Below are 18,528 nucleotides of genomic sequence, written 5' to 3' on the forward strand. Positions count from 1 at the left end.
CAGATGTAGGTTAGAATTTTTTGGCAACAGAGTATTTTCAAATTAAGGAATGTACATTTTTTTAGACATAATGCTATTCCACACTTAATAAAATACAGTAGTGTAAACATAACTTTTCAGTCACTGAGAAACAAAAAAATTCACGTAACTTATTGTGATATTTGCTTTATTTCAGTGGTCTGGAACTGAACCCACAATATCTCCAAGGTATGCCTGTAGTCCTGAGAACTTAAAAAGCTGGACAAAATGTAAAACAAACATCTGAAGCCATCAGGGAGAGCTAATGAGGCAGCAGAAAATCCAGAAGAAAAACCCAGAGTTGTTGAACCCATTATTTATGATAGCTTTTTTGGGGTATCTGCTGATTCCTGAGAATAAGATGGCTGAGAAGCTGAACAGAGCTTCTAACTCAGTGAATAAAAAGACAAAAACTGGAAATCAGAGCCTGCCCTCGTTAACTCCACAGGCTTCAAGTTGAGATCTCAAAGGTCTATACCCTAGGAAAAACTTTGAACTAGAAGTAGACCTTCCAATCATCTCAAGCACTGACCAGATTAAGGTGATTTTGGATTACTAGTGCCCAGAGCCCCTGCCAGGACATAAATCCTTTCTATAATCATTTTAGATCTCAAAGCATAATTTCATATACCAGTTTCAGCATTTAATCAAAAATAATATAAAATTAATTAACAGTTTTATAAGTAAAAATGATATAAAATAAAAATACATAAAAGTAAATATGATAAACAACAAACACAACAAAGAAACAAAGAAGTTTCATACAACAGCAGACCCCACAGTTACTAGACACAAGTTTTAAAGTAGTATGCTTAATATGTTTCAGAAAATAAAGGATCAGAATGAGAACATACCTGGACAGCTAACTGGAAACTATAAAAGAGAACCAAACAGAAATACCTGAACTGATAACAACCAAAAACATAATAACTGAAATAAATGCTTCAACAGATAAGTTTAACAGGAGATTAGAGACTATTAAAAAGAAAAGAGTGAACTTAAAGAATTATCCAGAATGAACCACAGAGAGTCAAATAAATGGAACATAAGGGATAAATTGAAATGACTGAATACACATTTAAGTGAAGTAACAGGAGAGGAGAGGACAGAGTGGGGCAGAAACAATAACTGATAAGAGATGAGAACTTTCCAAAACAGAGTAAGACATGAGATCCCAGATGCAAGAAGCATTACAAACTTCAAAAAGAAAACAAACATATTAAAAAAAAAAACAAGAAAATATTTAGTTACATTATAATAAAACTGCTTCAATTTTATGATGGACATCTTATAATCAGCCAAAGAAAAAGACATTAAAGAGGCAAAAATAAAACCAACATTATTACTCAAACAAAATTTTGGAACCCAGAAGCAATGGAATGTATCTTCAGAATGATAAAATACAATAGTTGCTAATTCAGCAAAAATGTTATTTGAAAATGAAGGTAAAATAAGTAGTTTCAGGATACAAAAACTGAATTTGTCACCAGCAGCCATCTACAAAGGAAACAGTAAAGCATGTTCTTCAGGAAGAAGAAATAAGATCCCACGTAGAAGCTTAGAAACTCAAGGAGTCAACAGCCAAATTAAATGTCTGAGTAAATATAAACGCACATTAATTGTATAAAAATAATGTCTTAAGGAATTAGGAAATATATATTAAGTAAATACAATGTATATAACATGCAGTGGGGCAGTAAATGAAGTTGATGTGTTTTCAGGTTCTTACATTGTCCAGGAAGAGTATAATATAAATTACTAAATAATACATAACTGTCAAGCTTATGGCGTAGAAGAAATGGATTAAAAATAATCAATCTAAAAGAAGGCAGAAAAGGATAAACTCAACAGAGGAGAGATGGGACAAATAGGGGGCGGTAAGTCCCCTACACGTGAATGAGTTCCGTTCTGAGAGCGCATTCATAAGTCCAAGTTGTTCGTAAGTCCAACAGACTTAGCCTAGGTACCCAACTAATACAATTGCCTATAGAGTACTGTCATGTAATAGGTTTATAATACTTTTCACACATATAATACATAAAAAACAACAAATACACATAAATAAACATTTTTAATCTTACAGTACAGTACCTTGAAAACTACAGCAGTACAGTACAACAGCTGGCATATAAAGACCAGCATCCAGTGAACAGACAAGAAGAGTTACTGACTGGAGGAGGGAGAGGAGGTGGGAGATGGTAGAACTAAACGATCCTCAGCAACAGGAGATGGAGGGCAAGCTGCAATTTCACTCACACCTGACACTGATGGCACGGTTCTGGTTCCTTGCTAGATTCAATTCTATCCACCCTTTTGAAAAAATGATCCAGTGATGTCTGGGTAGCTATACAGTACTGTAAAGGACATAAAAGCACAACCACTTGTAGAGGATGCATGCATGTGACAATGTACACCAGACACGTGAACTAACTACGTGACTGGACACGCGAATGTACGTTCACATTTTTGAAAGTTCACAACCTGCAGGTTCGTATATACAGGACTTAGGATAAAGTCCATGTATGTTAGTAATTGTGTTATGTGTAAGTCAACCAAACATTTCAATTACAAAAATATTATCAAAGTATATTTTAAAAACATATTCTTGCATATAACTCCTCAGGTTTAAACGCTTTTTCCACCACACTTAGAATAAAATCTAAACTCTCTCCTGGCTTTCAATGCAATCATAATTTAGCTCTTTCCTACCTCCAATCTTAATCTTTTTGTAGTCACTATGCTCCAACAAGGCAGGCCTTCCTTTGGTTCCCAAAATATTCCAAGATAGTTCATGCCTCGTGGTTTTACATTTTTGTCCCCTCTGCATGCAATGGTTTTCCCAATTTCTGCAAAGCTGCATTCTCCTGTCAAATAACAGTTTAAATAACACTCTTTTAGAAGTTTTTGTCAGTCACCTGATCTAAAATATTCATCTACTTTAATTCTCTGCCTAGCACTATTACTCTTATATTTTCCTTGTTTATTTATTTATGGTCTATTATCACTAAAATGTAGTAGGGACCATGTCTGCTGTATTTACCACAGTTTCCGCAAGTCTAGAACAGTGACTGGGACAGAGTAGATAATAAATACTTAAAGCTAATCTAGGTTTTAAACCTTTCTTACGGTTTTATTGTTCTTGTTGGTGACTGTTTAAAGACTTTCCTGATACCAAAAGGTTTCAAATGATATCAAGATCCCACTTATATACATTAGTAATCCTTGAAAATGTATAATCTGCAGGAGTTTTTCCACCATTTAGTCAGACATGTAGTATAATCCTAGATATAACTACAAGTAAATAAAGAAAATGTTCAGAGGAAGGCTACTGAACTATCAAAAAGTTGCAGTACACTTCTGAAGAACATGTGTGTTTGTATGTTTTTCCCAAATTGGAAAGATGAGAATAAAATAGGTGGATGCTACAAAGCATAATTGGGGGTGGGGTGGGGGGAGTGAAGCTCTTTTCATCCACTCCTAAAAAAATTAAAAAAACCAAAAATTACCCCCTTACAGAAAGTTTGTTTTAGAGTGTAATTCCTGTAATGATGATTGAAACATTTTGATTACTTCCTTTTTCACTCTTTGTTCTATACTTAGAGGAGTTTTTTCACATCGAAGTAATCACACTGGCCACATTTTCCATTAGAAAGACTAGTTTAATGGCTTTTTAAAAATAGCTAGATAATATTCCACTAAGTATACATGATTGAAAGTGACCAACCTCTACTTGTCAAAGATTGTCCTAATGTTTTTTACCATAAGTTCCTACAACTAACATTTTTGTCCATAAATTATTTTAAGGGAAGGGCGGTTTAACTGAAGTGATTTTTGTCCACAACATTCACTTAAATGGTATTTCTCAAGGGGAAGAAGGTGGGCAACACAAGAAGGTCCCAGGCATTTATGTCTAATTATGAAAAAAATATCCATTGCAGGGAGGTGGGGGGATTACAAAGGCACTGCACAAGAAAGCATGTTATTATATTTAATAAAGTAAGAAAAAGCAGTGGAAATTTCTTAGAGGAGCTAATCTGGAAAACATTTTGCAAAGAATATGGAGCTGGACTTCAAAAAAGTGAAAGGTCTTAATGGTTGAAAATGTTCCAGATAGATGTAGGTGCTGAAGGAGGAGTTAACTATTTGCCGGTGTTCTTAACTATTAGAGGACTGTTCTCACTCAGGACAACTCATCACAAAGCCTGAATAGTGAGCAACCAAGATTTTTTTTTACCAAAGATCGGACTCCTAACTCCCTTGCCAAAAACAACCAAATTTCTCCTTAATCTCCATCATCCACATCTTTTTTCCCTTTTCATTATTCTCCCCTTTTTTGTACCTTTGTCAAAGATGAAATAAGTAATGGAAATAGGTAAATTCCTCTACTTCAAGGCATGTAATCTTATACATCACAGCCTTAAAACATGCATGCATTTTAATCTTAAAAAAATTACTTATAACGGATTTTTCACACTGTAATAGAAACAGGATCATTAAAGGATATTAACCAAGAGTTATTTATCAACTTGCCATACACCAAATAAGGAACATAGAACCCCATGATCTATTAAAAATGATCAGCACATAATGATTACTGTGATTTCCTTTTGTAGTTTTACTCTGGCAGGGATGGATTCCACCATAATAATTCCAGTCTTATTGCCACAGAGGAGGAGATGCTTTGCGAACCTCAATGAGGCTGCCAGGTCTAGGGCAGATGTAAGACCCATAGTGCCAGAAATGAGAGTAAGACCTCACAGGATGTGTCACTGACAGACTTATAGCCACTTTCCTTCACCTTTTCTTCCTCAAGGATTGCAGCTGCTTTCCACAGACACACCAGCCGACAGACTCCAATTCCTCTCTCCCACAGTTACCATTTGCAGATGCTCTGGAGCTTGTCTATTTACAACTTTGTCCCATACAGCAGAAGTGGAACCCTCAGAGAAGTTCTGGATTCATCCTCAATAGGATCTGTTTCACAAAATATTCCCCAGCCCCAGTCCACCTCCAGCTGTTTCCAATGCTAGTACTTATGATTCTTATATCTTCTCTAATTGTCGCACTATTCATCCCCCAATAAAATTTAAAGTAAAAACTAATATAAAGCAACTGCCCTGTACATGCTTCTTTTAGATGGCTCAGGACTCTGATTCTCAGGATCTTTAGACCATTTATGGCTTGGGTATCATGCTCTTCAGATACTTTGGTAAGGAAGATGAAACTTAACATCTCTAACCACCCCTGCCAACCCAATTGTCTTAAGTTCTTCTGACACTTCCTTGTTTCCCATCCCAATTCCAGCTATACAACAAAACTAGACCCTATGGCAAAAAGATCCACAAATGAAACTGCAGATACAGGCGGGGCTTAAGCAAGGAATCCCTAAGTTGTGAGATGAATTTCTGGATACAGGTATTCTGTATATCCACTTCTAGTCTGCCACTAGTACTATGTATAACCAAATAAAAAGCCAGAGTTGACAGGTACAGAAATCACAAATTTTTGAAGGTCTACGGGAGTTGTCTTGGGGGGGGAGGGGGGGAACCCAACACAAAATTAGAAGTTATACGGGAGTTTGACTTTTTTGCATCTGATGATACATATTTTTTAACCTAAATGGAAACCGTCCATATTGGAGTGTATTAAATAGGCAGAATTCTCTTGCCGTTTTCTCTGCTCTTGGTAGATGTCCTTCTGGCTTCAGCTGGTATCTGCGAACAGTGAAGAAACTTCTCAGGGTCAAATTCCACTGCCCTGAGGAAGGGTAGAGCTGGAGGACCCTCTAAAGCTGGGAGCAGAGACGACAGAGGAACAGGTCTCTAAGGATTCGATAGGTCTCCAAGAGGGGATAGCCAGGAAAACGAGAAGGTAAAAAGATAAAGGGCGTGGCTGAACTGAGGCAATTTCACTGTAGTCTCAGCAACAGCGCGGCTTAACTGTGGTTTTCTCCCGCACGAAATCCGCTGGATCTGAAGCTGGTTCTCACCCCATTCACAAACCTGCACCTCCATCACCTTGTAGGTCGCGGGTGCGCTCTCGCCCACACCATCCACCCTACCTCTGGATTCTGGCAGGCGCGGCAGTGGCGCGCCGCCCGCCCACCTACCTGTGTTGCGCCTGCGCCTCCCCCTTGCGCTCTCAAGGTCAGCACCGCCCCCAGCCTCTAACCTAGCACCCACGGAAGTGGCAATAGAGGACGTCCTGCGTAGTCTCACCTCTGCGTGGCGTGGGGTCGTCGGCGTTCAGTAGAGGGGAGGGACTTCCTGTCCCGCGCCGGCAGAACTTCCGGCAGAGCCGGAAGACCTTCTCCCTCGCGGTGCCGAGTGGATCCTGGCTGTGGAGTGGGGAGGGGAGGTCTGGGACGGCCCCGGCGACTTCTAGGCGTCTCGTCCGCCACCTGTCCTTGGCGCCATGGTGAGTCCTCCTGTGAGGGCTGGAGTAACAACAGTGGGGACGAAGGGGCCGGGAGGTCAGTCCTGTGAAGGGAGCCGGTCGGGTGCCCAGTTGATGGAGCGGGCGGGAGCAATGGGATGAGCGACCAGGACCTACCACCTGGCCAGGGGCGCCAGGGCACCAGAAGAAGCAGCATCTGCCCTGCCCAACCGCGAGATATGTCCGCGAGTACGGAGTAGGTAGTCAGAGTGTTCGTGGCGCATTCGCTGTGTACGGCCGTAGGGCCAGGTGGTCCCAGAGTTGACCTTGTCGGGTTGATCATCTCCTCCCTTCACTCGGTTCTAGGGCAGTGGCCAAGAACTTCAGGTCTTAGAAATGCCTGTAGTCTTTCCAGATGGACACAATAGATCCCTTTCTTGTAAAGGATCGACACTTGTCAGTTAAAGAAAGGACAGTTTATCTTTCAAACTCAGCCCTTGTGGAATTGGAAAAGGTGTCAGATAAAAAATCTGGACCTTAACAAGGAGGGTCTTTATTCTAAAGGAATGTTGCGAGGGCGTGGGCGATGGAACTGTTGGAGTGGAGAGAGTGCCCAGACCATAAGATCTGCAAGAGTCTCAAAGGTTAGGCAAAGGGGGTTTCTTTTATGGCAGAAGGAAACAAGGCTAGAAAGAACTGGGTGTGGGGAAGTGAGATGAAAGGGTAATATGATTGGACAGTAAATCACAGAAAATTTTAGTTAGACGGCAACCTGTTCTGAGGAAAAATTGTTGGGGGGTTGTATCTTGTTTCAGATTGAGGGTAGGCCAAAGTTCAGGAACCTGGGGGAAGAGATCTTATAATTTGGGTATTATTTTGTTCCAATTGCTCTGTGGGGACAAGCAGTTCAACTAGTCATTTTTGAGGCAAAGAATGGGAATTTGCAGGCGCTATGTCTGCCCTTGTTATAGGTAAACAAAGGGGTGGGTAATTCCTGTGTCTTGCTTACCTAAGTCCTATGGGGATTGTTGGTTCTTTGCAGTAAGCCATTTCCATATCACAGAAGGGTGGCGGGGGGGGGGGGGGGGGCGGGATTTCTTAACTTTTGCTGTTTCTCAGTATCACGGGGCTTCAGTAACGTTCAAAATTGTCATTTACTTGACTATATAAAATACTTAAAATCCTTGTCTGGAGGACATTCTTCTTGGAATTTGGAGTTTGCCATGTTGACATTTTTCAGCTGTTGTGTATGATGATTGACTTTTGAATGACTTATAGAAACTTAACTGTGAAACAAAAGAACTTCAAAACAGTGTGGTTCCTGGTACTCTCTACCAGCTAATCTCTGAGTTTGGGGCACTAGTGTGTATGTGTGTGTGTTTCTTTAAACCTCAGTGAATAGTAAAATTTGGAATCATTAAGAGTTTTTTTCCCTTCCTTTTGTATCAATGAAATTAGACAAAGATAAGGAACAGTAGAACTGCAAGGAACCAACGATACTAACTAGCCTAACCACCGTGTTCCCTCCCTCCACCGCCAATTTTATAGAGGGAGGAATCTGAGGTCTAGAATTAGGCAGTGATTTACTAACAGCAATAGTTTGGCACAGTCTGGACTATAACCCAAATCTCCAGTTCTTAAATTTTAGCTCAGTTTTTGATATCTTGGTCCAAAAAGTTGAAGATAGGATATAATTAAAAACTATATAATTGTCACAAAGAAGCTGAATGTGAACTTGTTCTCAGTATTCTGTAGTAATAGAAGTAGAACCCTTCTCCCCCTGCCAGCTCAAAAAAGGTAGTTTTCCTTTTAAGCTAAGGTAAACTCATGTTTATCAAAACGTTACTTAAGAGAATGTCATTGGGATACTGTCACCAGAGGGCAGATAGTTGACTCTTCATTTTGTTATTGCTTATAGTTCTGAGTTAATTACTGAACTTGCAGCTTTACCTTCCCCAACTATGAAATTGATGATGTCTGTATATGCAAGTGTGGTCACTGCCTGGAATCCTTCAAAAGAACGGGTTTAGTTATTATATGAAGTGAACAAGAGTTGAATTTATTTAGGATTCACCTTAGTTGAATTGAGATCTTGTGCACTGCTGGGGCGTAATGATATAATGAAAAGAATGCAGTCCTTGAACTCAGAAAACGCAGATTCTGCCAATTATTAGTTATGTGAATGTGGCAAAATCACTCAACTTAGATTAAGAGTTCCAGTTTCCTTCTACATAAGAGAAGTGGAGCTTGATGGGAATTAAAACACGTTTTAACTCTAATATTTATGATTCTGTGATTTCACCAAGGACTTTTTCGGAATGTTCAGAAAGTTTCTGATTAAGTAAAATTTAGTCCGAATTCCACTGTCCTGTCCCTCCACCCCCCGCTTTGGTTTCTCAAGTTTGGTTGTTTTTTTTTTTGTTTTTTTGTTTTTTTAAATCATTCACCTTTTCATTTTTTAATTTATCAAGTAGGTAATACTTGGAATCTTTGTCAGTATGTTTGGTCAAGTATTTTAACTACTGTCTTAAATACTACCACAGAATGGAAAACAAAGCCTTTTTTATTTTACACCTTGATTTTATTTTTGTTTTAATCAATATAGACTCATATGATCCAGACCAAAAATATTGAGTATTCACTCTTGATTTTTTTGCTTTCATGTTGTGAGAATGGATAGTCCATAGAAAATTTACGAAAGGAATAAAGCCATTTGTTTTATCATACTTTTTGAAAATTATAGACCAAATTTAATCAAATAGATCTTTACACTATTTAGGCTGATCTGTGGAAGAAAAGTAGATTAGAGCTAGCTCCTGGAATTGCAGGAATCTCATGGCTTATTTTATCTACATAGCATCCTGTAGTAACTTTTACTGCTGGGGTTGTGCTGTAGTGTGTTGGTTGTCGGAAAAAAGGTTGTGAACCTCTGGTTTAATCAGAGAAAGTTCTCCTTTTGGGGAATGGGGAGGGCTGTTGGGAAGAGATAATGTGATAAAAGTTACAAGAGAAATACATATAATGTGTTCAAAGAATAGTACAGAGGAAAGAAATTCTAATGGGTGGGTGGGAGTCATGTAATAGGTGACTTCACCTGAGTTTTGGAAAATGGATTAGTACACTAGTTCTCAACTTAAGTTCACATAGGATTCACCTGTGATGCTTGATAAAAATGCTTCTCTGGCTCCATTATTGGGAGGTGAAGTCCACAATTTAATTTTTAGTGAGTTTTACAGTTAAGTCTGAAACTTCGTGGTCCTTAAAGCACTTTGAAGGAACTCTAATGCAGATGTTAGAAACTTTGATGTAGACGTTGAGGTTTTTGTGCTTATGATAATCAGACATGTGGTTTGTTGACGTGGTGAATTACTTTGATTTTTGAGTGTTGAACTAGCCTCAGATACCTGGAATAAATTCCACTTTGTTGTGGTATTTAATTCTTCTTATACATTGCTGAATTTGATTTGCTGGTATTTTGTTTAGGAGTTTTGCATCTGTCTTTATGAGAGGTCTTGGTCTGTAGTTTTTGTTTGTTTTTCTTGTAATGTGTTTACCTGGTTTTGGTATTAGGGTAATGCTGGCCTCATAGAGTGAGTTTGGAAGTATTCTCTTTGCTTCCATCCTCTGAAAGAGTTTGTAGAGACTTGGTATAATTTCTTCTTTAAATGTTTGGTAGAATTCACCAGTGCACCCTACTGAGCCTGGTGTTTTTTGTTTTGGAAGGTTATTAATTATTGATTCAATTTCTTTAGTAGATATAGGCCTATTCAGATTGTCTATTTCTTGTGTCAGTTTTGGCAAATTGTATCTTTCAGAAATTGGTTCATTTCATCTAGGTTATAAAATTTGTGGGTATAAACTTGTTCATAGTGCTTCTTTATTCTTTTAAGGTCCATGGACCTGTAGGATATCTCCTCTGTCATTTCTGATATTAGTAATTTGTGTCCTCTTTTTTTTTTTTCTTACTTAGCTTGTCTAGAGGCTTATTGATTTTATCGATCTTTTCAAAGAACCAGCTTTTGGTTTCATTGATTTTTCTCTGTTGGTTTCCTCTTCAATTTCATTGAAAATAATTCATATTATTTCTTTTCTTATGCTTACTTTGGATTTAGTTGGCTTTTTCTTGTTTTGTAAGGTGGAGCCTTAGGTAATTGATTTAAAATCTCTTCTAACATATACATTCAATGCATAAATTTCCCTCTAAGCACTGCTTTTACTGCATCCCATAAAATTTGATAAGTTGTGTTTTCATTTTCATTTGGTTCATAGGAATTAATATTTTTAATTTCTCTTGAGATTTCTTCTCTGACGCATGTTATTTAGAAACGTGTTGTTTAGTCTCCATGTATTTTGGGATTTTTCAGTTATTTTCTGTTACTGATTTCTAGTTTAATCCCATAGTGATCTGAGGGCAGACAACATATGATTTCTATCCTTTTAAATTTGTTAAATGTTTTATGGCCCAGTTTGAAGGATGGATTCTGATCAGGTTTCATCAGTTTGCCACATAGTGGCAGAGATTTGGGTCTCTTTTCAGTTCTCTGACTTTCCTCTACTTCTTTACTACTTCTGAAGAGGCTTAGTTCAGATAATAGTAGAGACTGTTCTCTTGATTAACATTTGGTTGATTCAAGGTTGATGCTTAAGACTGGTTTGGGCTGTTATACTTTGGGCTCTATCCACTTTTTAGATAGTTAATTCATTTGTTTGCTCTGGGATAAAAGCTTAAAGCAAATATAGTTGATTTTAGAAAATCAGAACATATTCTAATGTGTTCATTTTTTGAGAGAGAATTTATTGTTTTCTTACTATTGTGTCGTGGTTTTCCTATGTTTCTAAGTCAAGAATGAACACCAACTTGCCCCAAAGGAACGTTGAAGAAATAAACCTGTTTTGTAAACTGCCCTCCTACTCTTTCTATACCACCTACCCTTGAGTTACAGAAAGAAAAACAATCTTTAAAGTCCTGGTGAAATGAACATTCCCTGGTTTTTAACTGAAATGATTGCGCCTTTTATTTCTGAACATCTAAAAAAATCATGCTCTTACTTCAGAAGTATTTGTTCAATTGTTTATTCATTGTCTGTTAAGCAGTATATGTATGTCACGTACTGTTCTTGGCAACAGAGATATAACTGTATAAAACAGAGACATTCCTGCCTTTATGGACGTGATATTTTATTGAGGGAGTCTGATGATAATCAAGAGAGACATAATATTTGTTAATTGTAGTAAATACAATAAGGAAAGATAGAACAGAGTTAAGGAAATGATTGGGGTGGTTACTTTACATAGGGCATTCAGGGAGAGCCACAGTGAGGAGGTGACATTGAAATAGATTTGAGTTCACATATATAAACAACCTGTATACCTGGTATATTTGATTATGTGTTTATGAACTGCACGCTAAAAAAGTGTTAGTGTCAGGCACAAAGCTCATAGTGTCTTTAACAATAGTGTGAATCTTTCAGTAAAGTCATGTATTATCATCTTTCCATACAGTGAACAGAAAAGTAATAGAAATTTGTTTTTTAAAATTGTATATTAGTAGCTGATATTATATTTTACTTAATAGATTGCATAATTTTTATTCCACATATCCCTAGTCTTTTAAGTTATTACAGATCTTGAGGGAATACAACTTATTCACTCAAAATATTCTGATTTTACCTTGTGTCTTTTACTTACATTAAATAGACTTAGTAATTCTGTTGTTAAAGTAAATTGAATATCTTTTGTGTTTTGACCACAAACAAGATTTAGAAAAACCTGAAATAATTCAGCTTTTGATACTTCAGTATTGAAGGTTAGGATCTTAATATCTGATTTTAGTGTTTTATTTACTTTTTAAAAAATTGTAAGATTTACAAAAACCAACTGCTCAATCATGCATATCTTTTAAAATGACTTTGGGAAGAAACAATAAATATATGACATTGAAAGTGCTTGAACCAGAACTAGATGACCTCTATAGTTTGTTTCAAGGTTCTGGGATTCTGATTATGTGATTTTGTGAATGTTATTGATGTACTTTTAGTTGAATGTACATTGAGGGGACAAAGGAGTTGAATATTCAATTTGTATGGAGTTTGAGTAGGATTTCACAAAGGATTGATTGGACTAGGTCTTTGAAGGGTAAGTAGAAGTATGTCAGGTGGATAAGAAATTGAGCTTTAGTTTCCATCAGTAGCAGTAACAGCTACATTTATTTAGAGTTAATATTTATCTAGTCTACTTATATTAACTTAAATATTTATGAAGTCTTCAGTCTTGAGTTTCTTTTTTTAACCTTTTTTTTTTAATCTCCATATTTTACCTACTTTCTTTTTTTAACCTGTATTTTACAGATGTAGAAATGGAGGCACAGCGAGATTAGAGTAACTCATCCAAAATCATACATCTATCTAGTGGTGGTGGAATCTGACTTCTAAATCAGGCTGTTTTGCCACTGTACTGTTGTACCAGTCTTATTGTTTATCTTTGATAAGTTTTAACTTATGAAAGGATTGAACTTCAAAAATATTTTCCTATAGAAGTAATATTATAATTAGTGATTATATTTCTAGAAAATCCTTCCCAGCCTAGTTACTACCTAGTATCACATCTCATGGTATTAGAGAAATTAATTATTACTCTCATACATAGTGCTGATGATTGGCATTTCTAACTCAGATGCTAAATACATCTGACACTGCTGCAGTAAGTCACAATAAGGATTCCTGTTACCTTAACTGGCACTCCTTTACACCAAGGCATTAATTTCCTTTAGGCCTGGGGATGAACTAGTAACACTGATGAAGTGAGGAGCAATTAGAGAACTGGGCATGAGAACCTATGGTGAATTGGAATTTATCATCAGTGTAAGCATGTAGTGTATCACATTTGTTCCCAGCCTGTCTCACAGCCCATTTATTTTCCTGAGGGCTCTGAGGATTGGCTTGCTCCTTTTCTTTTCACTTGGATTACCTATTGCTTGCAACTAGAACTTTGTTTCCCCAGAGTTGCAAAGAATGAACATAGTCTTGTAAGAGTGTTTTGCCTTCCCTCCCAGACATTTAGCACACTATAGTAAAGGTTTGTACTGCTAGAAGAATTTGCAAAAGTCATCTCCCCATGTAACATCTGACTGACTATAAATCAGCTAACTGATTATCTAGGTAGCTAGCTAACTATTTATCTTAAAGATCCTTTAGGGAAAAAAATAGAAGTGCTAGGTGATAATGATGGATCTTTACAATAAATTCTTGAAAGTAGAGAAGTTTGGATGGTGAAGAAGAGATGAGATGGAAATACGAAGGGGCATTGTTTAGAGAAAGGGAGGCTTTTCTCCAACAGTAAAAATTACTTATGAAGAAGGAACTTCAGCAAGCTCCATATTGTAGATATATGATTGTAGACTGCCATCAGTTAATGTCACAGATAAGGCACTTCTAAGGCTATGGCTGTTCTTTTTCAAATAAACTTAATACTTTTATCTTTGTGACAAGAAATAAAGTCTTTTGAAATAGTAATCTTGAATTGCTTATATTTTATATATAGTTTTAATATCTGCCCTTTACACAGTGCTTAACTGATTTTTGTTATCTTTTACCTGTTGATTGCCACTGTTTGCCTATGTGTAATGATCCACTTAGAAAAAGCAGTGCCATAGTTTGCTGCTGTCTTTTCCTGAAAGAAAAAGTCATACTGGAGGGTTCTGCTCAACTAAAACTTCATTAACTTGAGTGTTTATTAAGTATTTTTTATCATTTCTGAAGATTTTGGCTGTTTTTATGGTGAGTAATTGATTAGAAAATAGTTCCAGTTCTTTATGGTTTACTGGCATATGTATTTAAGTGTCCCATAACCGGAATCATTTGTTTCTGGATACAGTCTTGCTCAAAAGAGAAGCCATGCTTTTTTTTTTTTCCTCAAAACTTTTGCTTTTATTAGTAGCTAATTCATTAGTAGAATTTTACTTCTGTTTAAGTTTATACTTACTTGCCTCCCCGCTCTGTTCCCTGTTGTCTTAATTAACTTTAAGACAGTGAAGCCTCACTGTATCATTTATTCTTTGACAGTTTAGTTGTTTGGGTAGGTCAGATGTTTCATGTTGAATATACTAATCTTTTCCTAATGCAATATTTAAGACAGAAAGGAATTTGAAAAGAATCTGGATAACTGCAATTAGAATTAATTGCCAGCAAAATGTATTTTCCAGTCAGGAGGGACAGATAAGAAAGCTTTGGTAAAATTAATTGTAGTATAAGTAGTAACTTTAACTGAGACATTAGTTCTTTAAAACTATTTTTTAATTTGATTTCAGTTAAAATTTATTGAGTACTTATTCTTGATTTTGGTGATTTCTCAATCATTACTATCAGAAGTTGTTAAGGTCATCATAGTTCCTCCTCTTGATAGTCACTAAAACATTTTTCAGATCATAAAGGAAATGAATCATTTAATAAGAGAGAATTGGCCAAATAGCTGAGATAAATTAAAAAAAAAAAAGACAGTAGAACTTCTGGCATTCACAAATCTCCTAAGAGAAATTCCTGCAAACTGCTATTTGAGGTAAGAATGCTGTGCTAGGGGTACACCTTTACATTAACTTGGAGCTCTGATTTCTTTTCAGGTCTCCTACAAATATTAGCTCATTTAATACTTATGAGGAAGGGATAATTATTCATTCCCATTAGCAATAACTACATCTCACAGGCTTTGATGGTGGCTTAGAAATGGTAAATATGTGAATGGCAACAATTTATTGTTTATTTAATTAAAGTATTGCAGTCATCATCAGTAAGCTCTCTTAAGATTTTGGAGATCATTTGCCAACTCTTGTCGTTTTGTATGTAAGGAATGAGTCCCAGAGAGGGCTTGTCTAGTTGCTGTACTAATGCTAGTTAGTGACAGAATTACCTCGATTCTAGTCTTTAATTACTCAGCATATTAAAATATTCACAATAAATGCATTTTTTTAACAGTTAACATTAGGGAGGGTGCACATTAAGTTCTCTTGGCTTTTGTATTTGGCTTAAAATTTAGAGATAAGCTGAAATTTTTATTTTAAATTGTTTAACAAAGCTTTATTAGCTCACTTACCAAAGTTTGAAAGAAAGTATTTGCAATACTTATTGCATTAAATTGAGAGGATTATCTTGTAAAAATAGCTACAACTCTTAACTCTGAGGGATGCAGAAAGCATGATATATTGTCTTTCAATCTTAAAGTGAATAATTTTCTTCTTTATGGTAAATAAAGTTCAGTGTTTGGCATGTATAGGGACCTGAATGCAGTAAAGAACAGTGGGCAAATTTATGCTTTATCCTCTTATTTCATCTAAAAAGTAAATATTCGACTTGTATTGAAAGCCTGCCTTGCGAGGCACTTTCCTGGGAATGGAATTGAGGCTGAAGAAATGAGAAAAATATGGTTCTAGTAGGGCAGAGACCCTTAAATTACAGCTGAGCATGATAAAGGCTGTTTGGGAGTTATGCATATGTTCTTTAGTAGTAAGGAAGGTTTTATAGAGGAAATGAACGTTGAGGAATGAAGAGGATTTGGTTTGAACAAGCAAGGTGATTTGTAAATAGCAAATATAAATTTATTAGTTTTGACTAATAGCTTTTTTGAATATAGATCTGTAGGGATATTTTTTATATTGTCAGAAAATACTTTTACAGTTAAGGGAGAGTGGCAGAATTTAGGGATGTCTTCTTCCATAGAATCTTTTGTTTGTTACTTCTCAGTATTATAATAAAAAATTTATGGCTGCTCTGGTTAAAGTAGCTTGTTAACAACTTTAAAAATGTTTCATTTTTCATCAACATTTTAATGACTGTATGGTATTGCTTTATATGAGATGTTGCATAATTTATTCAACCTACTGTAACTGGAAAGTTATCTTTTAAAATAAACTATTAATTTCAACACTGATGTTAAAATGGTTTATGAATTGTATTTAATTAGAGTGTCTTCTATTCCTGTGAAAAAGTGTCTTGGTTCTTGCCCTTTATTTGTTATTGGTCTTCCACATTGCCTTATCAATGTATATCTTAAGTAAAATATCTTGTTTTTTTTTAAGTTTAATCAAATTCTGAAAAACGGCTTTAGAGCATCATCTTCAGCAGAAAATCTGGAGCTGCTGTTTTTGAATGTAAATTCATGCATTCTACTATGTTGTAGGTCTAATTAAGATACTTAGGGTGCACCTAGACATTTTTTTGAAAGTTTGTGGGTTTTGGTCTTAAAATACATTAAATTTCTTATTCTGAATTGGGAAACAATGAAAATTTCTGCCTGTACTTTTTACTTTACAGAAATTAAAAACATATTTTGTGGTGCAGAACATTGATGTTGGTAAACATTGATGTCTGTAAACATTTTAATTTGAAAACCTATGTTGTTTGAGTTCAAATCATAGTTGTTGATAACTGTGTTTTCCAATTGCCTTTCTGTCATTTTACCTTCTGTATATGTTATGTATAATTTCATTTGTAGTAACGATTTGAACTATATGAAATTGCTGTTTTGTAGGTAAGAACAGTTAAATATCTGATTTCGTATGACTCAATAAGTCTGTATTAAATACCAATAGGTGACTTTATTCATATTCTTTAGCTGCTTTCCTACCAAAACCTTTTGTTATTTTCATTTCATTTGTTTAGCAAAGGCCTCCTTTTCTTATTTTCAGGTCTGTTTCCTGTGTCTTTAAGGGCTGGAGCTAAGATGTAAAACCACATAAAGGCCATGATGATAGCCTGTATAATCAACCCTGGGATTCTAGAGATGGTCTGTGGGGAGGAATTCTCCTTGCTTATTCATGATTGCTTTATGCTTTTACGGCATTATATGGAAGAATTTCTCTTCTGGGTGAAATTTAGATAGCCCTCAATTCTATTAGAGAACCTATTGGAAGTAATTGTTTTTAAAAACACAGCTTGGGTTTGTCAGTCATCTACATGTATAAGTTCATCAGACCTTTCTTATGTTTCTAGACATCCTCTCAGTCACGTTGCCAGGATCCTGACCTTGGTGTGGTTATTTTTCTAGATCTCTCAGACTTTGTCCACTTTGGTCATTTCTTTGGCTCTTTTGACCAGCTACTTAATTATCCTGCAGATTTAACCTTTAACTCCACATCTTTCATTTCTCTGATGTTGTGCCTAAGCTACTGAGTCATGCAGACTTGCAGTTGCTGACAATTTTTCATTCATTTCTTCTGTTACTTTTATGTCAAAATTCTCACAACTTCCTGCCCCTCCGCTCTTTTGTTTTACAGATCAACTCCCTATCCTATCATGGTTTTTAGGGAATGATCTGAGAACTTTGAAATGATATATAATGAGTTTCCAAAATGACTATTCTGATTCTTAAGCCATACCCACAGATAACTCTTTTTCAGACTATGTAGCAGCCCCTTTACATTGGTTCCTTGCCTTTTGCCTTAAGCATGTATATTTTCCCCCCACAAATATATATTTTTATATGTGAACCATTCTAGTAAGTGTCAGATTTTCCTCTTATTGCTTAATTTCTCCAAGGAATAATTATGGCCATTATTCTCATTTTATTTTTAAATAATCACATAAGTTTAATTTTTACCAACTGATACTTTCCTTGCAGAAATAATTATTAATCTCATGCCGAATTCCCTTTTTTTTCCCCTCCAAAAAATGTTCTTAATTTTGCTCTTGTTTTTGAAGCTGTTTTAGTTTAGGTTTTTATGGCATTGGTTGGACTGTTTCAGTGGATTCCTAAGTTAGCTCTTTGCTTCCAATTACTTTTACCCCCCTCTGCTTTATTTTTCCACTGTAGTGGCAGAATTATCCTTCCAAAATACATTTGGTTTAGTTACTTAGAATCCTGGAGTTATTTCTAAGTACCTGCAGAAGAGTCCATTGTGTGCAGTCCATACCAAAATCTAGCCAAGCGGAACTGCTCATTATTTCGTCTCATGCCATTTATATTCTTGGTACAAATAGGTGTATCTGTCTAAACTTGTATTCCTTTTCTGTCTGATGATGGGATACTACTTTAACCTTGTAACATTAGATGTCACCCCTGTGAACAAGTCTTCCCTAGCTCTCTCCTGTAGATTTAATCACTCCGTTTCTTGGAATGCTCCCAGAACACTGGGCACTGACCTTTACC

The 18,528-nt window shown here is 36.1% G+C and overlaps 1 protein-coding gene across 11 annotated transcripts in view; it reads left to right on the top strand.

The window, feature by feature from the left end:
* The first annotated feature begins 6,307 nt into the window (after positions 1-6,307).
* TMEM161B (transmembrane protein 161B) overlaps positions 6,308-18,528 on the top strand; it is a 68,576-nt gene continuing 56,355 nt past the window's right edge. For 4 of the 11 annotated variants that reach the window (XR_009054360.1, XM_057739623.1, XM_057739649.1 and 1 more), the window contains exon 1: positions 6,311-6,435. Coding sequence is in view for 3 of the 11 variants with exons in the window: in XM_057739623.1 (XP_057595606.1) it covers positions 6,433-6,435 (3 nt within the window). In the remaining 8 variants the exon portion in view is untranslated. Of the gene's footprint in view, positions 6,436-18,528 lie in introns of all 11 variants that reach the window. The other 7 variants (XM_057739712.1, XM_057739659.1, XM_057739666.1 and 4 more) reach the window with 5 other exon arrangements.

Source organism: Hippopotamus amphibius, chromosome 1, assembly GCF_030028045.1.
Source record: "Hippopotamus amphibius kiboko isolate mHipAmp2 chromosome 1, mHipAmp2.hap2, whole genome shotgun sequence".
In the NCBI taxonomy this organism is placed as follows: Eukaryota; Metazoa; Chordata; class Mammalia; order Artiodactyla; family Hippopotamidae; genus Hippopotamus; species Hippopotamus amphibius.